Raw genomic sequence first — 19,612 nt, 5'->3', positions numbered from 1 at the left:
CAGCCGGGCTGGGGTCCCGGCATGGTCCTGGGAGGATGCATTTTGCCCTGCACAGAGGCAGCAGGGTTTTCCTGGGGAGTGGTGCTCTCTGCTGTTTCTAGAAGGTGGAGGGGTGGGGACTGGCGGGCCAAAGGGACACACGCACCGAGCCTGGGCCATGCTGCCCGTCTGCACTCAGCAGGGCTCAGCCTCCTTCCACATGCCCCAGTGATGAGCCCCGCATCCTCACCGGGCGCAGCCACCGTCCTAGTTTCTCCCGTCTGTCTGCTGGGCCTGCGGTGGCTAGAAGGTGATCCCTTAGGGCTGTAGCACCGCACATTTCTGTTAGCCAGTGTCGTCCCTGTCCACCCCGCCCCAGGAGGTGGCTTTGGGAAGTTCGACTTTTGCTGCCTCCTCCTGCCCTTCCCGGAAGAAGCCCTGCCATGCTCCAAAGAAAGCACTTTTCTTTCTTTCTTTTTTTTTTTTTTGTGAGGGAGATCAGCCCTGAGCTAACATCCGTGCTAATCCTCCTCTTTTTGCTGAGGAAGACCGGCTCTGAGCTACATCTATTGCCAATCCTCCTCCTTTTTTTCTTCCCCAAAGCCCCAGTAGATAGTTGTATGTCATAGTTGCACATCCTTCTAGTTGCTGTATGTGGGACACGGCCTCAGCATGGCCGGAGAAGCGGTGCGTTGGTGCGCACCCGGGATCCAAACCCGGGCCGCCAGTAGCGGAGCACACGCACTTAACCGCTAAGCCACGGGGCCAGCCCAGGAAGCACTTTTCTATTCAGAGTTTTCTGAGCATTTAAAAACAAAAATAGGTTATTTATTGAAACAGTTGTGTTGAGTCACCCTTGCATTCTGGAATAAACCATACAATATGGGATTCAGTTAGCATCTACGAAAAGGGCATATAATGTTCACATCTTTATCCAATTTTGGAATCAAGACTATACTAGCTTCCTAAATTGACTTGGGTGGCTTTGCAAATCTTGGATAAGGTAGGGTTTGTGTGTGTTTTGAAAGTTTAGTAAAAACTGACCTGTAAGATTGATTGTCCTGGGGGTGAGGGAGCCTTCATCACCATGTTCCTTTCTCTGATGGTTGCTGGTGCATTTGGGTTTCTGGCGGCCATCCAGAACACAGTAGCTAAGAGCACAGGGCCTGGCAGGCGCATGTCCCACCTCAGCCCCCATCCCTGCAAACTGACTGTGGGATTGTGTGTTCTCCTTCTGCCTCTTCCCTACCTTCACGATGGTGATAACAACATCCACCTCCTGGGACCTGTTGAGAGGATTAAAGAGGTTAGCGTGTATCATGTGCGTAGTGCCAGCACGCTTCTTCAGGCAGTTTTGGTACTTTATGTTTCTATAGAAATTTAACAGCTTCTTGCAGATCCTCATCTTTGTTAGAATACTGGGTTTCCTTTACGTCTACAGTTATTTCCCTTTTCCACTTCGCATGTTACTTGCATTTTCCTTTTTTTTTTTTTTTTCTTGATCAGCATTGCCAGAGGTTTGTCTCTTTCATTAATCTTTTGGTTTTTCTGATTTTTTCTGTTTTATCTTCTAGTTTCTTGTCCTTGTCCTCATCTTTATTATTCCTCCTTCTTTGTGTCAGTGAGCTTGCTCTGTTGCTCTTTTATCAATATCCTGAGTTGAACACTGAACTCATTTAAAAAAATCTGTCTTGTTTTTGATAAATGTATTTAAGCCTTAGCTGAGTCCTGCAAAACTTGGCAAGTTATGTTTTTTTTGAGGTCATGAGGTCATGAAATTTAAATTTCATAATTTTCCTTATGATTTCCTTTTACCTTGATTGCTTAGAGTGTATTGTTTGGGCCCGGATGTGTGAGATCTTTTCAAATTTATTTTGAATTTTATTGCATTATCATAGAAAAACAGTTGTATATTGTTGATTTTGGAATTTACTGAGGTGTCCTCTATGGCTTGGTACATAGTCAATTTTCCTTTAAGTTCTATGTGTTATCAAAAGGAATTTGCTATTGGGTATAATACTCTCTATGAGCCCAAGTCAAATAACTGTGCGTTCCAGTCTTCTAGATCTTTGCATCACGTGCTTGACCTGTCAGTTTCTGAGAGGAGTGCAAATTTCCATGACACTTTTTGATTTATTTCTCCCCATGGTACTGTCAATCATTTTATACACACTCACCCACACACTGATTCTTTAATAGGTTTCTCTGAAGTCATGTGGACACATATACCCACACAAATGCTGCTATAAACACTATTAACATGTCCACATTTGATATTTATGTACGTGTCTATGTATACATGTCTTTTTCTATAAGTACATGCATACACTTCATGTATACACAAGTTTACAGACACTAAAAAACCTAGTTGTTGGGGCCAGCCTGGTGGCATAGCGGTTAAGTTCACTCGCTCTGCTTCGGTGGCCCGGGGTTCACGGGTTCGGATCCCAGGCGCGCACCAACACACTGCTTGTCAAGCCATGCTGTGGCGGCGTCCCATATAAAGTAGAGGAAGACGGGCACGGATGTTAGCCTAGGGCCAATCTTCCTCAGCAAAAAAGAGGAGGATTGGCATTGGATGTGAGCTCAGGGCTAATCTTCCTCACAAAAAAAGAAAAAGAAAAGAAAAACAAAAAACCTGGTTGCTTGTAAAAAAATCAATGGGGGGAAATTAGTGACTATACATAGCAGCATAAACGTGTGTATGTATGAACATATGCATGCGTGTATATATACGTGTACGTATGCAGACACACAGAGAAGACCAAAGCCCACGCGGAAAATGTTAAAATCTGGGGAATCTGGTTGAAGAAAGGTATACAGGAATCCTTTGGGCTACTTTTGCAACTTTACTGTCAGTCTGAAATTATTTCAAAATTAAAAGTTAAAAACTTAATGAGGTCAGTCAAAAGGACTGGAAGGAATCAGCTTGAAGGAGCTTCCCAGTCCACAGTTGTGGCAACTTAAGTCTCAAAAAGAATGATCTGAAATATTCAAAGAAACAGAAAACCAGAAATATAAGCCCTCCTGCGACACCATTTGAGGCAGTGATCAACCCCTCACCCACTCCTAGCACTGGTCGCTGAAGGGGAAGAACAAGGCAGGGATCCCGCCTTCCAGCCTGAGCTTGCCTCGGGGCTGCTGGACAGCTCTCCCAGACAGCAGAGTGCCAGTGAATGCCGTCTAGGGGATGGCAGATTTGAGGACATCACTCTTCCCTAAGCCCTCGTGAAATTCCTGTGCATGGCAAGGATTATCACCTGGGGTTAACAGCACGTGACATGTGGTGGATGCAGCGCCCCCAAAGTAAGCCCACGTGGATGACTTTCTAGTCACGAGGAGAAAAACGTGACTGTATGACAGAGAATTGCACTGGCATCCCCCTAATCAGAGGTCCATTTTAGCATCATTGAGAGTGGGTCAAAAAGATATGAAACGTTTTCCGGTGTGAGTTCATATAAAGGACACGATATCACATAAGTACTAAAACCAAAGGGTGCAGGTGAAGCTATCAAACCTTCAGATACGCCTTCCAGACGCAGGAGCTCCTGGAGGTGGGGAGCAAGGTCAGTGCCACCCCACGGGAGCAGCCGCACAGGGCCACAGGGCGCACCCGCAGGACAGTGTGCCCGGCCACACAGTGGCTTCACGGGGAGCAAGGTCAGTGCCACCCCACGGGAGCAGCCGCATAGGGCCACAGGGTGAACCCGCAGGACAGTGTGCCCCGGGCCCACACAGTGGCTTCACGCGGATTAGAAGGTTGTTAAGGACATGACAATCAGCTTCAGCTGGATCCTGGCTGGACACATCAGAAAAGGACTTTGGGGACACTGGGGAAATCCCAAAGTCTGGGTACTAGACCAGATGAAAACTTACGGAGATCACTAACAGAAAGATGTAGGTTATAAACAGCATGTATAGTATGACCTCATTTGGGCAAAAAGATAAAAAACCCAAAGACCTATCTAGATGTCTGTGTGTCCACAGAAAATTATCTGAAATATATACAATAAGGTATTAACAGTGGTCATTTCTGGATGGGGGAATACAGTGTGCTTAGCGTCTCATTCTGGATTCTGTTTTCTAACATATATATATTGCTTTTTTAAAAATAGGGAGCAGATGGGAGGAGAGGAGGTGGAGAATGTGAATATAGACTGCTCTTGATTTCTGCTGTGAAGGGGAGCAATTTGAGGGTGATGTTGGGTTAAGAGCTTTTTGTTTTTAACATGAGTGAAGTTCCTGAGAGGGGAGGGCTGGGCTTCTGAGCCTGAGACAGGAGCAGGGATGGTTTCCTGGCCTGGAGGGCAATGGGTCTGAGCGCGGGGAGAGTGGCTGAGGGGAGAAGAGGCAGGCAACGACTCGGTGCGTTCTATTCCTCTATCAAGTTTTCCATCACATTAGGGAGCCACCTTTGAGAGTACTTGAGAATAAACACATATACTTGAGTGTTGCTGCTCAAATATTTATTTTTTACAGCATCTTTAGTATGATAATTTACTGCTTAAAAATATCTAAGAAATCAACTTTGAAATGAAGAGTTGTCTGAACTTAACTTTCAGTGAAAGTCTGTATGGAGCTCTAGCCCAGATTAGAAACAGATGAAAACCAAGTACCATGAGCGTTATTAGTTGGAAAGAAAAACGAAGAAGCAAAAAAAGCAAGGTATGCTCAAGGTGATGAACTTCTGAAGTCACATCCAGCTTGAGCCAGGCTCTGCCCGACAGACACGATTCTACAGTCAACAGGCCACAAGAGGGCTGCTTGGCATATGGAATCACGGTTACACAGACTTCATACCGTTTCGGGGTCGGCCCGGTGGTGCAGCGGTTAAATGTGCGCACTCTGCTTCGGCGGCCTGGGGTTCACAGGTTCGGATCCTGGGTGTGCACCAACGCACCGCTTGTCAAGCCATGCTGTGGTGGCATTCCATATAAAGTAGAGGAAGATGGGCACGGATGTTAGCCCATGAGCAATCTTCCTCAGCAAAAAGAGGAGGATTGGCAACAGATGTGAGCTCAGGGCTGGTCTTCCTCACAAAGAAAAACAAAAAAACCCCACACCATTTCTTTATTCACACAGAAACAAAGTAGGGCCAACGCGTGTCTCTGCCCTGCTCCCTTACCCACTACCCGACCTATGGACACTAGGACAACTGGTCACATTCTCTAAGTGGCCACAAGATATTAAAAGGACAGATACGGAAGGGGAAGCTGGCGCTTATCACCTGTTCCTCCCAAGTGAAAATAAAAGGAACTCTGAACACCAGTGCATGGTGACAAACTCGTTTCTTTTCTTTGAAACATGACTACTGAGTAGATCAGAGTGCTGCTGAAGTGCGTTCACGATTTCTGCAAGGTATCCATCAAAATTCTTCCTGACCTCATGGCAAGACAACGCTCCACATGGGCTGAACGATGATGCCGTTGAGCTGAGGGGACCCACGGAGGGGGTGACAAAGGCTGGCCACATGGGTCCTGTCACTGCAACGGCTGGGGTCTGCCTTAGGCCCTGTCCTGCCACGCATGGCTGTTAATCACCACGTAGATGAATTTATAGACGGCACGTTCATGCTCATAAAGCTGACGGATGTCACAAGCTGACAAAGAGAACACTTATGAAGGACAACAGAATCAGGATTAACTGCACCATCGCAAAATCCAGTACTTTTGATGGACTGCAGGCTCCGAGTGTGACGTGGCTGTTAAGGCTAAGGCCACCTGAGACTGCGTTAATTAGTGGGGGGGCCTTGTTTGGAGGGTGCCGCTGCTCTGGCGGTATCTGGAGTATTACATTCACTTCTAGGCCCGTAGTTTTAGGGTGCACTGAGGTGTTGGGGCTCTGGGGACTTTTTCATATGAAAGAGGGTTAGGAGAACCTTGAGTTTAAGCCCAAGACGGGAAAACTTGGAGCTCACCTTTCCAACCAATGTATAAAGCCTGTCTCATAAAGATGGGTCAGACTTGCTCTAGTTCACCCAGAGGAGAGGCCTGGGACCCACGGGTGGAAGTTTTGGGAGCCAGGTTTCAGTTCAGTTTAGGGAAGAACTTTCTAACAGTCAGAATGACAAGAAATTCAGTGGGTAGGGCATTCCCTGCATGAAAACCATCTGAGCCAAGGCTGGGCGACCTCTGCAGGTGGATTCCCACCCTGAATGGAGGTGTGAGCTAAAGAACTTCTCCGTCCACTCCCACGCTCTATGAAATCCAAGTGCATAAATGAAATGATTTGTAAAGCACATTTTTAAAAATTCTAAGAAAGTCATGGGGAAGTTTTGGGAGAAGGGGAGAAAATATTATTGGAGAATCAACAATAGGGATTTAAGTGAAAGTCAAGAGTTTATTCAAAGCTCAGCACAGAACTACTTCTTTAAAATGAAGAGATACACTTAATCACATCTATGTTTCCACTGAGTCTGTATCACAAACCTGCAGCTCCTCCCTTTCAGTCTCGCCCCTAAGTTCTGTGGAAGGAATGACGGAAATGACCCGTCTCACTGGAACTGAGTCTCCAAACATTCAATATTGAATAAGAATACCGACTACTGCTGGGCTCAGAGGGAGATGTCCCTGTTTACACCCAACATCTGTGTGCAGAGGTGTCAGAGCCACTAAGAGCAGAAAAGGCAGCAGAACCCTCCTGTGGGCTCTGCTTCTGTCTAAGAACATGAAGCATCTAGACGCTGCTTCTACAAAGGGGCTCCTAGGACAGGACCCACCAGGGTCCAGGATTCCTTGGAAAGTTTGGCAAAATTTTGAGCTCACGGGATTTTTCTAGGGAGAGGATCACAGTTTTCATCGATTCTCAAAGGTGTTTATGACTAAAAGGAGAGTGCTGTCTGCAGGAAGGCGAGGCAACAAGTGGAGGGCAGCCTGCTGCTCCCCTCCTGACACGCAGGGGCTGCAGCCTTGGTGCTGTCATGCAGGGTTAGAGAACTGATGCTGAACTTCCTTCCCACTCTCAAGTGCCATGACAGAGAAGGGATGGCAGCCAACACTCGTGCTCACAAGGACCCCTGGCCCCTAAAGCCTTGCTTTTTCAAACTGTGAAGGAGTGGCTGGCCCTGGGCCTTGAGGACACAACGAATGGCAAGTTCCAATGACCATGACAGGAGCATCCCTTTTAAATCAGCATCATGGACGGCCTTAAGGAGATGTGACTGGCCGCTCTGTCACTGTTGTTACCAACTTTCCTGATTAAAACCAAAAAACATCAGGGGCCAGCCTGGTGGCGTAGTGGTTAAGTTCACGTGCTTCGTTTTGGTGACCCAGGGTTCGCAGCTTCAGATCCCGGGCATGGACCTACACGCTGCTCATCAAGCCATGTGTGGCAGGAGTCCCACATATGAAATAGAGGAAGACGGGCACAGATGTTAGCTCAGGGACAGTCTTCCTCACCAAAAACCAAACAAACCAACCCAAAAAACATTAACTGCCTTATTGTCAAAGGCAACATTATGCTTAAACTCACACGAGTAGCCACAGAATCTTCAGGACAACATTAGGTTATTCTGAAATATTACTCCTCCCCCCACCAAAAAAACCTCACTCCACCTATAGGTACTGTTTCTGCCAATAAATAAAAGTATTTTAGTACTGTCTACATTGAAAGTGGGAAAGGAGTAAGACAGAAATGTAACCCAGACCAATATCAAGAAAAATGTTTTCCTTTTCTAGAGATCTTTAAAAATAAGATTGATAGCCATCTATCTGGAATGATTCTAGTCCTTTTAAGCAGAAAAAAGAAAATGAGCCATTGAGGGCCCTTCTACTCCTGTGGTTTTTAAGTTGTGAACATCCTCAAGTGCTTCAAACCCAGAGGTGAAATGAGAGTGGCTCATCCTGTGCAGAAACACATAAGCACCATTAAGGATTTTACGTGATTCAAGGAAAGACTAACTGCTGGCTTCTCCTGGCCAGACTTTGTGAGAAAAAATTACACCAACACTCTGAATATTCAATTTTGTACTGTATGTTTTCAAAAATTTAGATTCAGGAATTTGCAGAATATTTTCAGTAAGAGAACTAACAGAAATGTTTTGCCCTTCAATTTAAAAACATTTGCTAATATTGATTGAAATGATGACACTCCAACATCTACCCGTATTCATGTTAAATCTGTAATCAGAGATAGTGATGTAGAAATCTACAGTCAATTGTCACATAAAACACACAAAAATTGGACAAGCTATACAGTTCTCTTTTAAAATGTATCTGTATTATTTTCACCAATCAAAACACACATAATATATTTTATTATAAAACATGAGGCAATGTTACTTTTGAGATATGCAATCTGAAAGGTCACAGCTGTATGCAATCTGAAAGGTCACAGCTGTATTCACTATCAGTATGAAATACCAGAGGAGTTACATTAGCGATCAACCAGAGGAACTCATACATCATTACCATGACTTACACAGTGTCAAATCCAGATTAAACCAGTATCCCATTCAGTGTTTCAACTCCGGGCCCTGGGTGTCAGGAAGGGGCCTGCGAGGGGATCTCCTTTCAGCACTGCAGCTCTGAGTTTCACATCCCAAAGACAAAAATGGAGCCCTACTTCCATCTCCATGACCACAGCAGATCCGCAGCTAGCAGCTTGTGTTTCTAGACTGCCCTCCTACTCTGGGAGACTCTGCCTGCTCTTCGGAACCTGCACTTGAAATCGAGACCCAACACACCCGGAGGCAGTCATTTCCTTTTTGACTGAAAACTAAGCCAACAAACAAAACAAACCTAGTCCAAATTCCAGGCTAATAATAAATTAGCTGGTTTATAAAAATATGTGTTCAAAATAGTTACTTCCAGGGTTGTGTACAATATAAATTACAAAAATAAAATAGAAAAGATGAAAAAGTTGAGTACATTTTCAGTTCTTTATCTGACATCAGCATTCATCCACAGCAGTTTGAAACCATTTGCACTGCACCAGGACCTGGCACATCTTGGCTCAGGAGGAGGACCCTGGACTGGGGTGAGGTATTTCTATGGAGCTCTGTCATCTGCAGCCTGTGGCCTGTCCGAGGTGCACCTGCTGCTACCTGACAGAAGGTGGTCTGGGCAGGAAACCTGTCCACACCGACACGGGCTCCATCCGTGAACACGCCAAGAAACAAGTGGACGGAAAGCCCATGTGCGGGGCTCCTAGCCCACTCACAAATGGTGCCTGGAAAGCACGCCCTCGATGCGCCCTCAGCACCCCCGCACTGCCCTTACATAAGCCTAAGGCAGAGAAAGCATTTTTAAAATTCTCCCCTTTCTTTGTTTTTCTTTTTAAAGACAGGTTTAGTCAAGTCTTTTTAAACAATGTATATTAGAGAAAAGGCCATTTTAAGATGTTTATATATGTATAGCCATAACTTTCTTCACTATACCATCAGGCATCTAAAACCAAAATAATCCCGAGCCATATAATAGGTGTTTCTGCCTCAATCCAAGTTAGTATTTCCATCTTGTATATGAAATGTGTCTAAACCTCACAATGTAAAACTATTATTTCAATATTAATTTTGTTTATCAAGGGTTCCAGTTTCCAGTGATGAGACCAACCAATAAGATGCAACTGGTGCAGAGAGAATCACATATTTTAGATAATATTTATAATATAACTTTCTTATCAAACTTCCTTTTCAGAACACATTCTATAGAATGAGAACAATGTTGACCCAATAGCTTCCAAAGTAAACATAAGATATGAATCTGTAACAGAACAAGCTCAAGGGGAAAGCATTATGAACACAAGTGGTCAAAACGTGACCCTCGTACTCCACTTCTGCAGGGACACTTCAATACTCAGTATCTTAGTGACTGCTGAATAATTTCCATATCAGAAAGTCTGAAAGTATCAATTTCAGGTGAGCAGTTTTAAATCAGAAAATATTCAATAGCTAATCACTACTCTTTAGGGCATTTCCTCTGTATCCCTCTGAAGAGCTTCCCCAGAACATTCATGGATTTCCCTTAGGAAAAGGAAGTGCCTCCACAGAGCAGAAAACAACAACAATAGGCACTCTGAAGCAGCCCTGCCTCCTGAAACAGACCAAAGGGGCAGTTATGTGGGCTCTTTCACAAAGAAAGAAAACCCAGTGTGCCTGCTATATGGGAAAAGGGAGATGCTGCCTTGGAACATCGTGTATCCTACCCCGAGTGACAGACGCTAAGGAAGGGCCCAGCCCAGCCTTGGCGAAGCAAGCACCTGGGAAGTGACTGCCATCACTTAGTGGTCACTATGTAAGATTCTACCCCAACAGCAGGTAATGGACTTAGGAATCTATCTGCCATCATATTATTGACATGGAGTGTCAGGTGGCTAATAGAAAAGGTGAAGTTCTAGGTAGCATTTTAAATAAATAATAAGTCCAGAAGACCAAGAGAAAAGGGATAGGATAGGATTTTAAAGGTATATGTCTTAAGCAGCACAAAACAAAACTTAAAATTTTATCATGCAGTAAAGCTGAATGTACAATCCTCCAGACTAAGACAATTTAGAGAAAACAAAGTGTCTTGGTTTTAGCAGTGATAATTCTCAGCCCAAAACATGACAAATTTAAGAAAAGTTATTATTTTTATTAAATAGATTTAATTATATTCCTTCTGAAATACAAAAGACAGAATAAATCATAGCATAAAAGAAGGTAAGATATGATAATATGATGGTGGCCAATTAATACACATAAATCTATTTTTTCTGGACAGACACCAAATTACTTAAGAGGATTAAGAGATAATTCTAGAAGCAGCATTACCTGGAAGATTATTTGGCATTTAAATACTGATTTCCAAAGTGCTAGACGCTAAGTCCGAGCAGGCATTTGTGGTCACATGCATGTAAGTCTCAACAGTTACTGAGGATGAGGAATTGTCACTACTATTACCGCACAACTTTTTAAAAAATTCATCTATCCTAATTGCTCACCTGAAATGACCTTGAAAATAAATCTCTACAAGTGTGACTAGCACTTTTCTTATTCAGATATAATCTGCTTCATTTTATAATCTAAGCAGGCAATCCTATTGGAACTGAGTAGGGGCAAGGCATCATGTTTCTTACATGCAGAACATGGAGTTTTTCTATTTGGTTCCATCAACTCCCAAGTATTTTAGGCCCATGGAAGCGTGAGTTCCTTCACTGATGACATGCTTGCTGTTTCTAACTCATCATCGACAACCTTCAAGAGGCCCCGTCGAGGCATCGAGACTGCTGTCTGTGTCTGAGGCCAGCGTCTGCTCAGTGGACATGGATGAAATGTCATTGACAGATGACGACTGAGAAGGAGTGGCGTTGCTACTTACTGCTGCATCTGTGCTAAGAAAACCAAATATAATAAAATCTGAGGCACGACACTGCTGCAAATCCAGGCAATGAGACTTAGGCCATTTCTCAGCTCTGTCCTTTTGAAGTCTCCTATCCTAACTATTGGTATAAACAGGAAGTTAGTCGACCATCCATTTTAAACTTTTCCTGGAGTCTTTCTTTGGGCCCAGAATCCCAAATATTTCTCTGTCTTTTCTTGCAACATTTTCCTTTTCTTCCCAGTGGCTAAACGTCATATACATTGTGCTCATGTATAATCATGTTAACTCTTAAAAAATACCTGCTGGTTTTAAAAAGATATTAAAAGAAAATTGTTGAATTTATCCTAAAACTACCAGTATCACAAAAGGCTTAAGCCCAAATAGGATTCATGTGTCATCAGACATTTCAATTACAGTCATAAACACTTATGAGGAAAGCATCAACTTTTGAAGGAAAGTAAAAAGGCAACAACCTTTGAGAAATTCTTTGGCAATAAAAACATCTTCTAAAGTAAGGACTGTATACAAACCAAAAAAAAAGGAAAAAAATTTAGTGGCCTCTTGTTCATTTTATTTTTGTTTTATAAATCCTGAAAACTGACATTTTAAGGCAAATGAAACTATCTTATTTCCTACTATCTATAGTCTGGTTTGAGTAAAAATAAAACATCCAGGCTCTCAGAGGTCAGTGTTTGCAGTCTTAAATTTGTGCTTAGTTAACACGCCCTAAATTCGTACTGAAGTCATATAATCTCTAGACGCTTGACACATACAGCACGCTGAATATAAAATTCAAGAACAAGAAGCAGTGCAATTTGCACTTCCACGTGTGGGCATGCGCGTGTGTCTGCACACTTTCCAGGGGCAGTGAGGTGAGAAAATAAATAACTAAAGTGTTTCATTTAGTAAACAGGTAGAATCCTACAGACATCAGTTAATACCACATATATTATGTCTCTAAAAATCATATAATTACTTAATTGTTAGACTTCTACCACTAGGTAGATCAAGGAGAAAAATGGGAGAATTATATGAACAATTTTCTCAAAAGAAAATCAAATTCTATTTTACCTAGATTCATGGTAATTTTATTTTTTAACTGAGTGGGGCCAAAAAAAGATCATGCACATTGAAAAGGCTTTAAATTCAATTTCCTCCTCTACAAATGGAGCTCATAGCAGCTGATGCAAGTATGAAACAAGAATGTTTATAACTGGCATATCAGTCAAATGTTAGCTGCCACCACCAGGACAAAACAAAATGGAAGAGACTATTTCACAAAAGAGTGTTCAGATCAGTGCTGGTCAAGCTGGTGCTGAACACATTGCTGCCATTTATAAAAGTTGAAAAGGGAAAGAAAAATATTACACAAGCAAATGATTAAAGCGATCACTAACCTGAAGGCTGATCTTTTACAACACCATTCTTGCTTCTTTCTTCCCAATCCATTACTTCTTTGTAAATTAGCTCTTCAAATAGAAACACAAGTTAAAGTGCTTCATCAGTTTCTTTGCATCTCTAAACCTTGCTTCCAAATCAACTGGAACCACTCCAAGGGCACTGTGATGTGTTATTTTTAATTGTGATATACTGTGAATTCAGTAATATAGTGCACCTAGACCAAGACATCCATGTTTTGATCCATTACATCTTTGCAACCCAACTATTAAGGCAGCCAAAAATGTAGAGTAGTTCTGGATCCAGGAGGGGTTTTACAGTGGGGGGAGGGGGGAGATGGGGTGAGGGAGAGAGGGTAAGAGGGGAAGAAGAGGAGAGAGTTTGCATATGTTTCTCTCTGTCAGTACTTGTGGTTTTCCAAATGTAACCAGCATCCACGTGTGGGCTAGAAGCCCCTCCAGACTGGCCAGAAATTAATCCACATATCTAAGTTTTTTCTTGGCTTCAACCTCAGTTTTCCTCAATTTTCATTTATAGGAAAAACTATTTACCTATTAAGTAAGCTATTAGGGGTTCCTAAAATTTTGGTATTCATGAAATAAAATTAGCACAGTACAAGCATTTACTGAGGCCTATGAGCTAGCCTTTTACCACCGAATGTGGCTGTGTGCAACGCCCTGCTGAGTGTGTGCATGCAGGTTGTGGGCACTCCCCACATCCCAGGAGGGGCTCCCGGGCAGGACACATCACAACTTTTGACTTGTGCTGACCACAGTTCCCAATTACTACTGATTGTGCTTTTTAATGAAAAACTTTTAGTTTAAACTCGTTATTAATGGTTTAGTTTGTTGTGGGTCATTTGGTTAATCTTATAGTGGTAATAATAACTATTTGCACATTTTTGATCTGGAGTTTTCCCCAAACTCTATTTTAAAACACACATACAACTACATGGCTTACAAATACAGCAGAAGTTCACATGTCCCCTGTGGGGTCCCCCATGTCTGCTTTCCAGGGGCCTGTGAATTGGGGTTACTCAACAATCTGCAACATGTTATCAAGGTAAGTGTGATAGAATTACTCAATTGTATTATAGTTATAACAATTATAACTCAATTGTATAACAACTGTAAAACGTTTAGTTTACAAACCAAGATTTGATAATGTAAGATCATGTGAAAAAGCCCTTATTTTTCTTTTTTGAGGCACATAAGATGCAATTCATACACGTTCCTCTCTAATTCTGTTCTCTTGAAGTTCTCATCCTACTGGGAAGTGGGAAGAGAAGTTAAAGGGGCTGCAGGGTTTCTCACCCCTCCCTTAGAAAAGCTATTGTCGAAAAGTGAAAAGCTGCCCCTTTGCAGGACTTCGAGAAATGTCATATGTAAGGATCAAAATAAGCTCTCTTTACCTTTCCATTCTTCAATTGCATGTTCTCTTTCTTCCAACTGGGCATCATAAATTTGAGGTGGTGGCTAAAAATCAAATTATATGTAAAGTCAACAGTTCAAAAAATAATGAGGCATGAAGAAAAAGGCAGAATCACTGGAAAGACTTCTATTTCTGATATGGATGTAGTTTCATTCCATACATGATTTATTAAAGATTTCTTCATAAGTGTGATATTACATCAGTTTCAGAATCAAAATAATTAAGGAAAAATTAATCAAAAAGATAGAGCTACTATGGTCCTCTTAATAATTACATGACCTCAAAACACTCTATAGACATTTGCCTAAATGTAATTATAAAATTAGTAATCACAGGCTGCTTCCTAGAGACCCACCCTGCACAAGGCACTGTGCTAGGAAATACAAAAGGTGCAGAACACAGCTCAGGTTTACAGTTCTTCCCGTTAGAACTCCCAAACCCAAACCCCAACTCATAAATGGACTGTTCCAACATTTACTTAAAAATCACGTTTATAAATCAGATTCTTTTGATATAAAACAATGTCTAAAATGGTGGTTAAATCCATAGGTCAAGACATAAAAATGTGTTCCACCGATGGCATAAAATAAGCATGTCACACTGTGGTTATCTTACTTACAGCTAAAGATCCTCCATACAGTGCCACTAGAGATAAACGCACACGAGCCCCACACTCAGAGGTGGGACTCCCAGAGCAGGTGCCTCTGGGGAAGGACAAACCATCTTGTGATTTTCAGCAAGTTTCTTAGCCTAATTGGTGCCTAAACAAGATGATGTCATTTGGCCCAAGGTACAGTGCCAAGTACATAATGGAGGCTTAAAACTGGTGACATTATGCTCACACGTCAGCGTCTACATAAACGAAGACGATTACATCACCACAGCATGACCATGTTCACTCCCAAGGTTCTCTGAGCTGGAGCCCCAGTAGCAAGGGTCCCTAAAGGGGCTGTGGCTCATGTCCCATGGCCTCCTTGTAATCAGGAGTCCTACTAAATCTAGGACTTGCTATCCTACGTAGTCATTCCAGACTGACAAACAGAAGATCCAAGGAAATGTAAGCCCTGCCTCTACACATAAGTCTTCTCCAGACAGACGCTTACCGCTTCTGCTTCAGCAGGGTCATACCAAACCGTAATATAAGGGTGACGCAGAGCTTCATCTACAGAGATCCGCTTGTCGGGGTCAATCACTAACATTTTTGATAGCAAGTCTCTGGCTTGACTTGCTAGAGTAAAAACAAATATTAGGTTAATAAACTAATGCTGTTAATCTGAAAATTTTGTGATTAGAACAAAATGTGATAGCACAGACAGCACAAAGATGTATTAACTTTGAGAAATTTTTGATAGGTTCAAGATTAATAGAGCCTTTTTCTTTAAGAATAAGCAGTGACTTTCACCACAAACCAGGCTTTCAAATGTGGGTTCAGCCTCTGGGTCAGGGAGGGGGAGGAGAGGGCCCCTGCTGAGCAGCGTGGTGGACGCAGGAGCTGAGCTCAGGGTGGAAATGTGGAGAGTGCAGGCCTGAAGCACGGTGAGTGTTTTCTCTTGATGTCACATCAAAATGAAATGAGAACAGACCTTTTAGTGCAGAACACTTCACAGATGCCTCTGCTTTGCCTACCTGTATGCAATGTTGGCAACATACACTTGTTTTTAAATCTAGAGATCAGTAGTTAGAAAAAACCAACAAGTTCAACCACTTAGTTAACTACTAGGCTCCTCTACGATTCGGCAATTAACGTTCACAAGTACAGGCAGAGGAGTGATGGGGCTTTTCTGATGAGGCACAGTGTACCCAGATGTGGACAGAAACAAATCCGTTCTTTTCCCTTACATCACATTTTAGTGATGGGCACAGAGGAAGGTGAGGAGGAGCTTTTTACTGAACTACTATAACAGGGTTTACTCAAGTGCTCTTTATTCCTGAAAACTTTTTGAATTCCAATTGCTGTAATTAACATAAGAGTCTTTCGGACTGATGTGAATATTTTTATTTTGGCCAAAGGCATTTGTTAAGCCACTTTATTGAGGACAAAACTTCCAGGTCTTCAAGCTTTCTCTATGCAAGGCCTTCATTCTAGCCTGTAAATAACTTTATTTGAGGGTTTCAACTATTTTGTCTCTGAACGTTCAAAGGTTTTAGAATGCAAACATGAAAAAGTGAAAGCTTCACACAGATTATGAAAACAAATATGAGAGAAAAGGATATCTTACTTTTTATTTTGTCTCGTTCAGATTCTGATGGGAATATCCAATCTGGAAACAATTCTTCAAATCTGATTCCAGGATACTTTGGTCTGTTTTCTACATAATTCCTCACAGTTGGCTGGAGTTTCTTCATGAAATCTGCAGACGGTGTTCCCAGCTGCTCAATAACTTTATTCCACTGATCAATATCTAAGGAGTCTCTTGAGGAAAATACAACTGAAAGGCCTTGTATTCATATTACATGAAGTAGCATCATTCAAAGAAAAACTTAAATTATATTTCTACCTGTCGACAAGTAGTTAACTAGGCTAAACGGGTCAGTAGAGGCATTTTGAAATAATATTCAAATAAGATTTGGGTTTCAAGTTTAGACTATTTTTAAAAATTCTTACACTGCATCTTTATAACTATGATCACAGTTTATTAAATCAACACAGTGAGGTCTGCATGCCTTCCCATTCTAGATCAAAATCAAGTTACCTTGTTACTGAAGGAATACCTATGACAGAAATGCTTCAACATGAAATTAGACAGTAATGACAGAGGCAAATTGAAATCAGTTTTCATACCAAAGCTGCGTTAGATCTAAGGCTCCCAAAAGTAGAGAGACCGATGGACTCTTCAGTTTACAGCTGGGGAACCAGGGCACTATGGGGCCAGCTGGCCTGGTGGTGGGTGCATGAGGGATGGACCAGGAGCCAGGGCTTTCTGAGCCCTTGCCACGTCCTTTCCCACGGGACCACATGCTTTCCTGTCGCTGGGCTTACCCTGAGCAGTGGCAGCTTTGAGAGGTCATTCTCTTTTACTTGGCATTAACCTCCACCATCACTGCAATACCTAGAAGTGCGTCTTATTTCCTTTCAAAGTACATGATCTGGGTTGCAGACTCCATTGTGCACTAGACACTTATCAGGTGTCAGGCAATCACTCTCCCTTGAGTCTCAACTTCCTTATTTGTAAAATGCAGACAATACCAGCTTTGCCTATTTCACAGGGGGCTTGGGATAACTGGCATAATGAGAGTGGAAAGAGATTCTGAAACTGTAAACAACTGTACAAGAGAATGCAAGCCAGAAGAAATCATATAAACAGCAGCTTTAAAATATGACTAATTGAAGTATGTCTTAGAAAAATGAAATTACATACTGTGAAAGAACCTAGGGAACAGACACATGTTCTTCCAAGGAACAAAGACGACTCAGTCCTTCCAAAACATTAGCCTTCTGCAGACCTGCTCGGGCAATGGGTTTGGACATCAAATCACTAGCATGTTCTTGCTTCACTGCTCTGTTCATACATGTTGCCAAATCAGAATTTTGCCTACATTTTATTTACCTATTTAGCCAAAATATGAAAACAATTCCACACCTCTGCCTCTCTCCTTACCCTTCCCATGCCTCTCCCCATACTCACTCCTCGCTGTGCGCACTGCCCCAGTTGCAGGAGAAGCCCGTGGACTGCGCGCGCGAGTGTCCTTCACTGTGGGCCATGCCTGCTCACCTCAGACCCCACGCCCTCTGTCTCCTGAAGGATACCGCTCCAGCAATTTCTTCTTCTTGCTGGTACACCATCACCATTTTGCTCTCTACTGGAGCATTCCATCACCAATCAAACATGATTTTTTTTCTTCCATATTAAAACAGCAGCCACTTTCTTTTGGCCCCATATCCGCCGCTTAGCTATCATCACTCTCATTTGCAGCAAAAGGAGTTGTGTACTGGTATTTCTAATTCCCAGCCTCTCATTCTCTTTTAAATATCCTCTCATCAGGCTTTTCCTCTATCACTCTGTGACATGCCCATTGAGGTTGCTGGTGACCATCCCTCAATCCAGTGGTCAACTCTCAGTCCTCACCCTTTTGACAGTGTCAAGGAGCCTCCCTCGGTAACTCATTGCCTGGCCTCCAGGGCCCTCGCTCTTTGGGAGGCGCCATCACAGGCGGGCCCTCTCAGCTTCCCTTCCCTGTTCCTCTCTTCTTCGCCACCCAGGGGCTTAGTCCTCCTCCTTTGCTCTTCTCTCTCTCAGCACTCTCTACCAGTTTCAAGGCTTTACATACTATTGGCAGACTGACAACTCGCATGTTTATTTCTCTATCCCAGATCTCTCTCCTGAACTCTGCCCTTGATATTTCCACTAACAGACACCTCAAAATCCTAACAAGGCTCTCTGAAGGGCTGACCTTCAAACAGATGCAGAGTTCAAGCCCTCTCCCCACCTCACTTCCTGCCCCCCGCTGGGAGCCTCTGTTGTCTTCTACTGGGTGGAACAGTGCAATAGCCCCGGTCTCCCCGCTTCTCCCTCACCCTGATGGTCTACCCTCTGCTCAGCAGTGGGGTGATCCTTTGCCGATGGAAGTCAGATAGGAGCCAAGAAATTGGTGGGTGCTCAATACCTATCTACTGGATTCATGGTAAAGGGTCATTTTTAGTGACTCCAGGGAAGTGGGAAAGGGGAAGATAATCCTAGCAAGACTGGCTGACCTCCTGGTTGTGTGCATACGCCTTTGTCACTCAACTACCACAGGTCTCTCGTTTTACCAAAGGGGAACCAAGGCTCAGAGAGGCCCTGACTCCTCAAGGATGCACAGTTTCCAAGTGGGAGTCAGAACCTGGGCCCAAGGTGGCCTGGCTAAAGCTTGCTCTTTCTCACAGGCCATGTAAGGACAAAAGTTCCTTTTTTACCTCAGGTCATGAATCTGAAGCAAATCTCTGAGAAGAACTTCAGTCTGGTTTCTGGAATCTTTTTCTATCCTAATAATTTTTAAACTAATGTTTGAAAAAGTTGGCAAAATTTTCTTTGGAAAATGATGTTAATCTCTATGTGTGTTTTGAGAATGAGGTTAAGTGACCTTATATATAAAACTATTAATTACTGACATTGCAAGATGTTAATATGTAAAGTGGGAATTTTAAATTACTTAATAATGCACCAAAAAGTACCCACATTTTTCATTTTCGTACTTTATGAAGAAAATATTTCTTAATTAATAAAAAAAGGAAAGGCACAAAATCAGTAAGAATTGAGATAAACGGAATGTTAAGTAGATACTTCTAAATTATTTATCTTTAGAAAATATCAACTTACCCCTTTTTAATTGAGTTTATTCGCAAATAAACACCTCTTTATTTACAGTTTGAAACAAGTGAATCTAAGGTAAGGCTATGGAAACTGCTAGAAAATTTGTTAAAAGAAAATGTATTAACTTCACATAAAATCTGTGATGTGGAAAATGTAAAGGAAGGTAAATAAAATGACTGGGATATAATCCTCCCATTCCAAGTTTGTGTTGTGAAG

General features: G+C 42.6%; 1 protein-coding gene across 6 annotated transcripts in view; it reads right to left on the bottom strand.

Annotated features, from left to right (window-relative positions):
• Positions 1–8,076: 8,076 nt before the first annotated feature.
• MAPK9 (mitogen-activated protein kinase 9) overlaps positions 8,077–19,612 on the bottom strand; it is a 51,469-nt gene continuing 39,933 nt past the window's right edge. For 3 of the 6 annotated variants that reach the window (XM_087429187.1, XM_087429185.1, XM_087429191.1), the window contains exons 8-12: positions 16,325–16,507; positions 15,209–15,333; positions 14,086–14,149; positions 12,674–12,745; positions 8,077–11,281 (exon numbers count right to left, since the gene is read on the bottom strand). In XM_087429187.1, the coding sequence (XP_087285313.1) occupies positions 11,139–11,281; positions 12,674–12,745; positions 14,086–14,149; positions 15,209–15,333; positions 16,325–16,507 (587 nt within the window). In that variant the 3' untranslated portion in view covers positions 8,077–11,138. Of the gene's footprint in view, positions 11,287–11,309; positions 11,579–12,673; positions 12,746–14,085; positions 14,150–15,208; positions 15,334–16,324; positions 16,508–19,612 lie in introns of those variants that run through there. The other 3 variants (XM_087429188.1, XM_087429189.1, XM_087429190.1) reach the window with 3 other exon arrangements.

The sequence above is a fragment of the Ceratotherium simum genome, chromosome 4 (genome assembly GCF_057802395.1).
Source record: "Ceratotherium simum simum isolate JZ-2026a chromosome 4, ASM5780239v1, whole genome shotgun sequence".
Lineage (NCBI taxonomy): Eukaryota > Metazoa > Chordata > Mammalia > Perissodactyla > Rhinocerotidae > Ceratotherium > Ceratotherium simum.
Note: the sequence above shows the minus strand (reverse complement) of the source record. Positions and strands in the feature narration are given on the sequence as shown.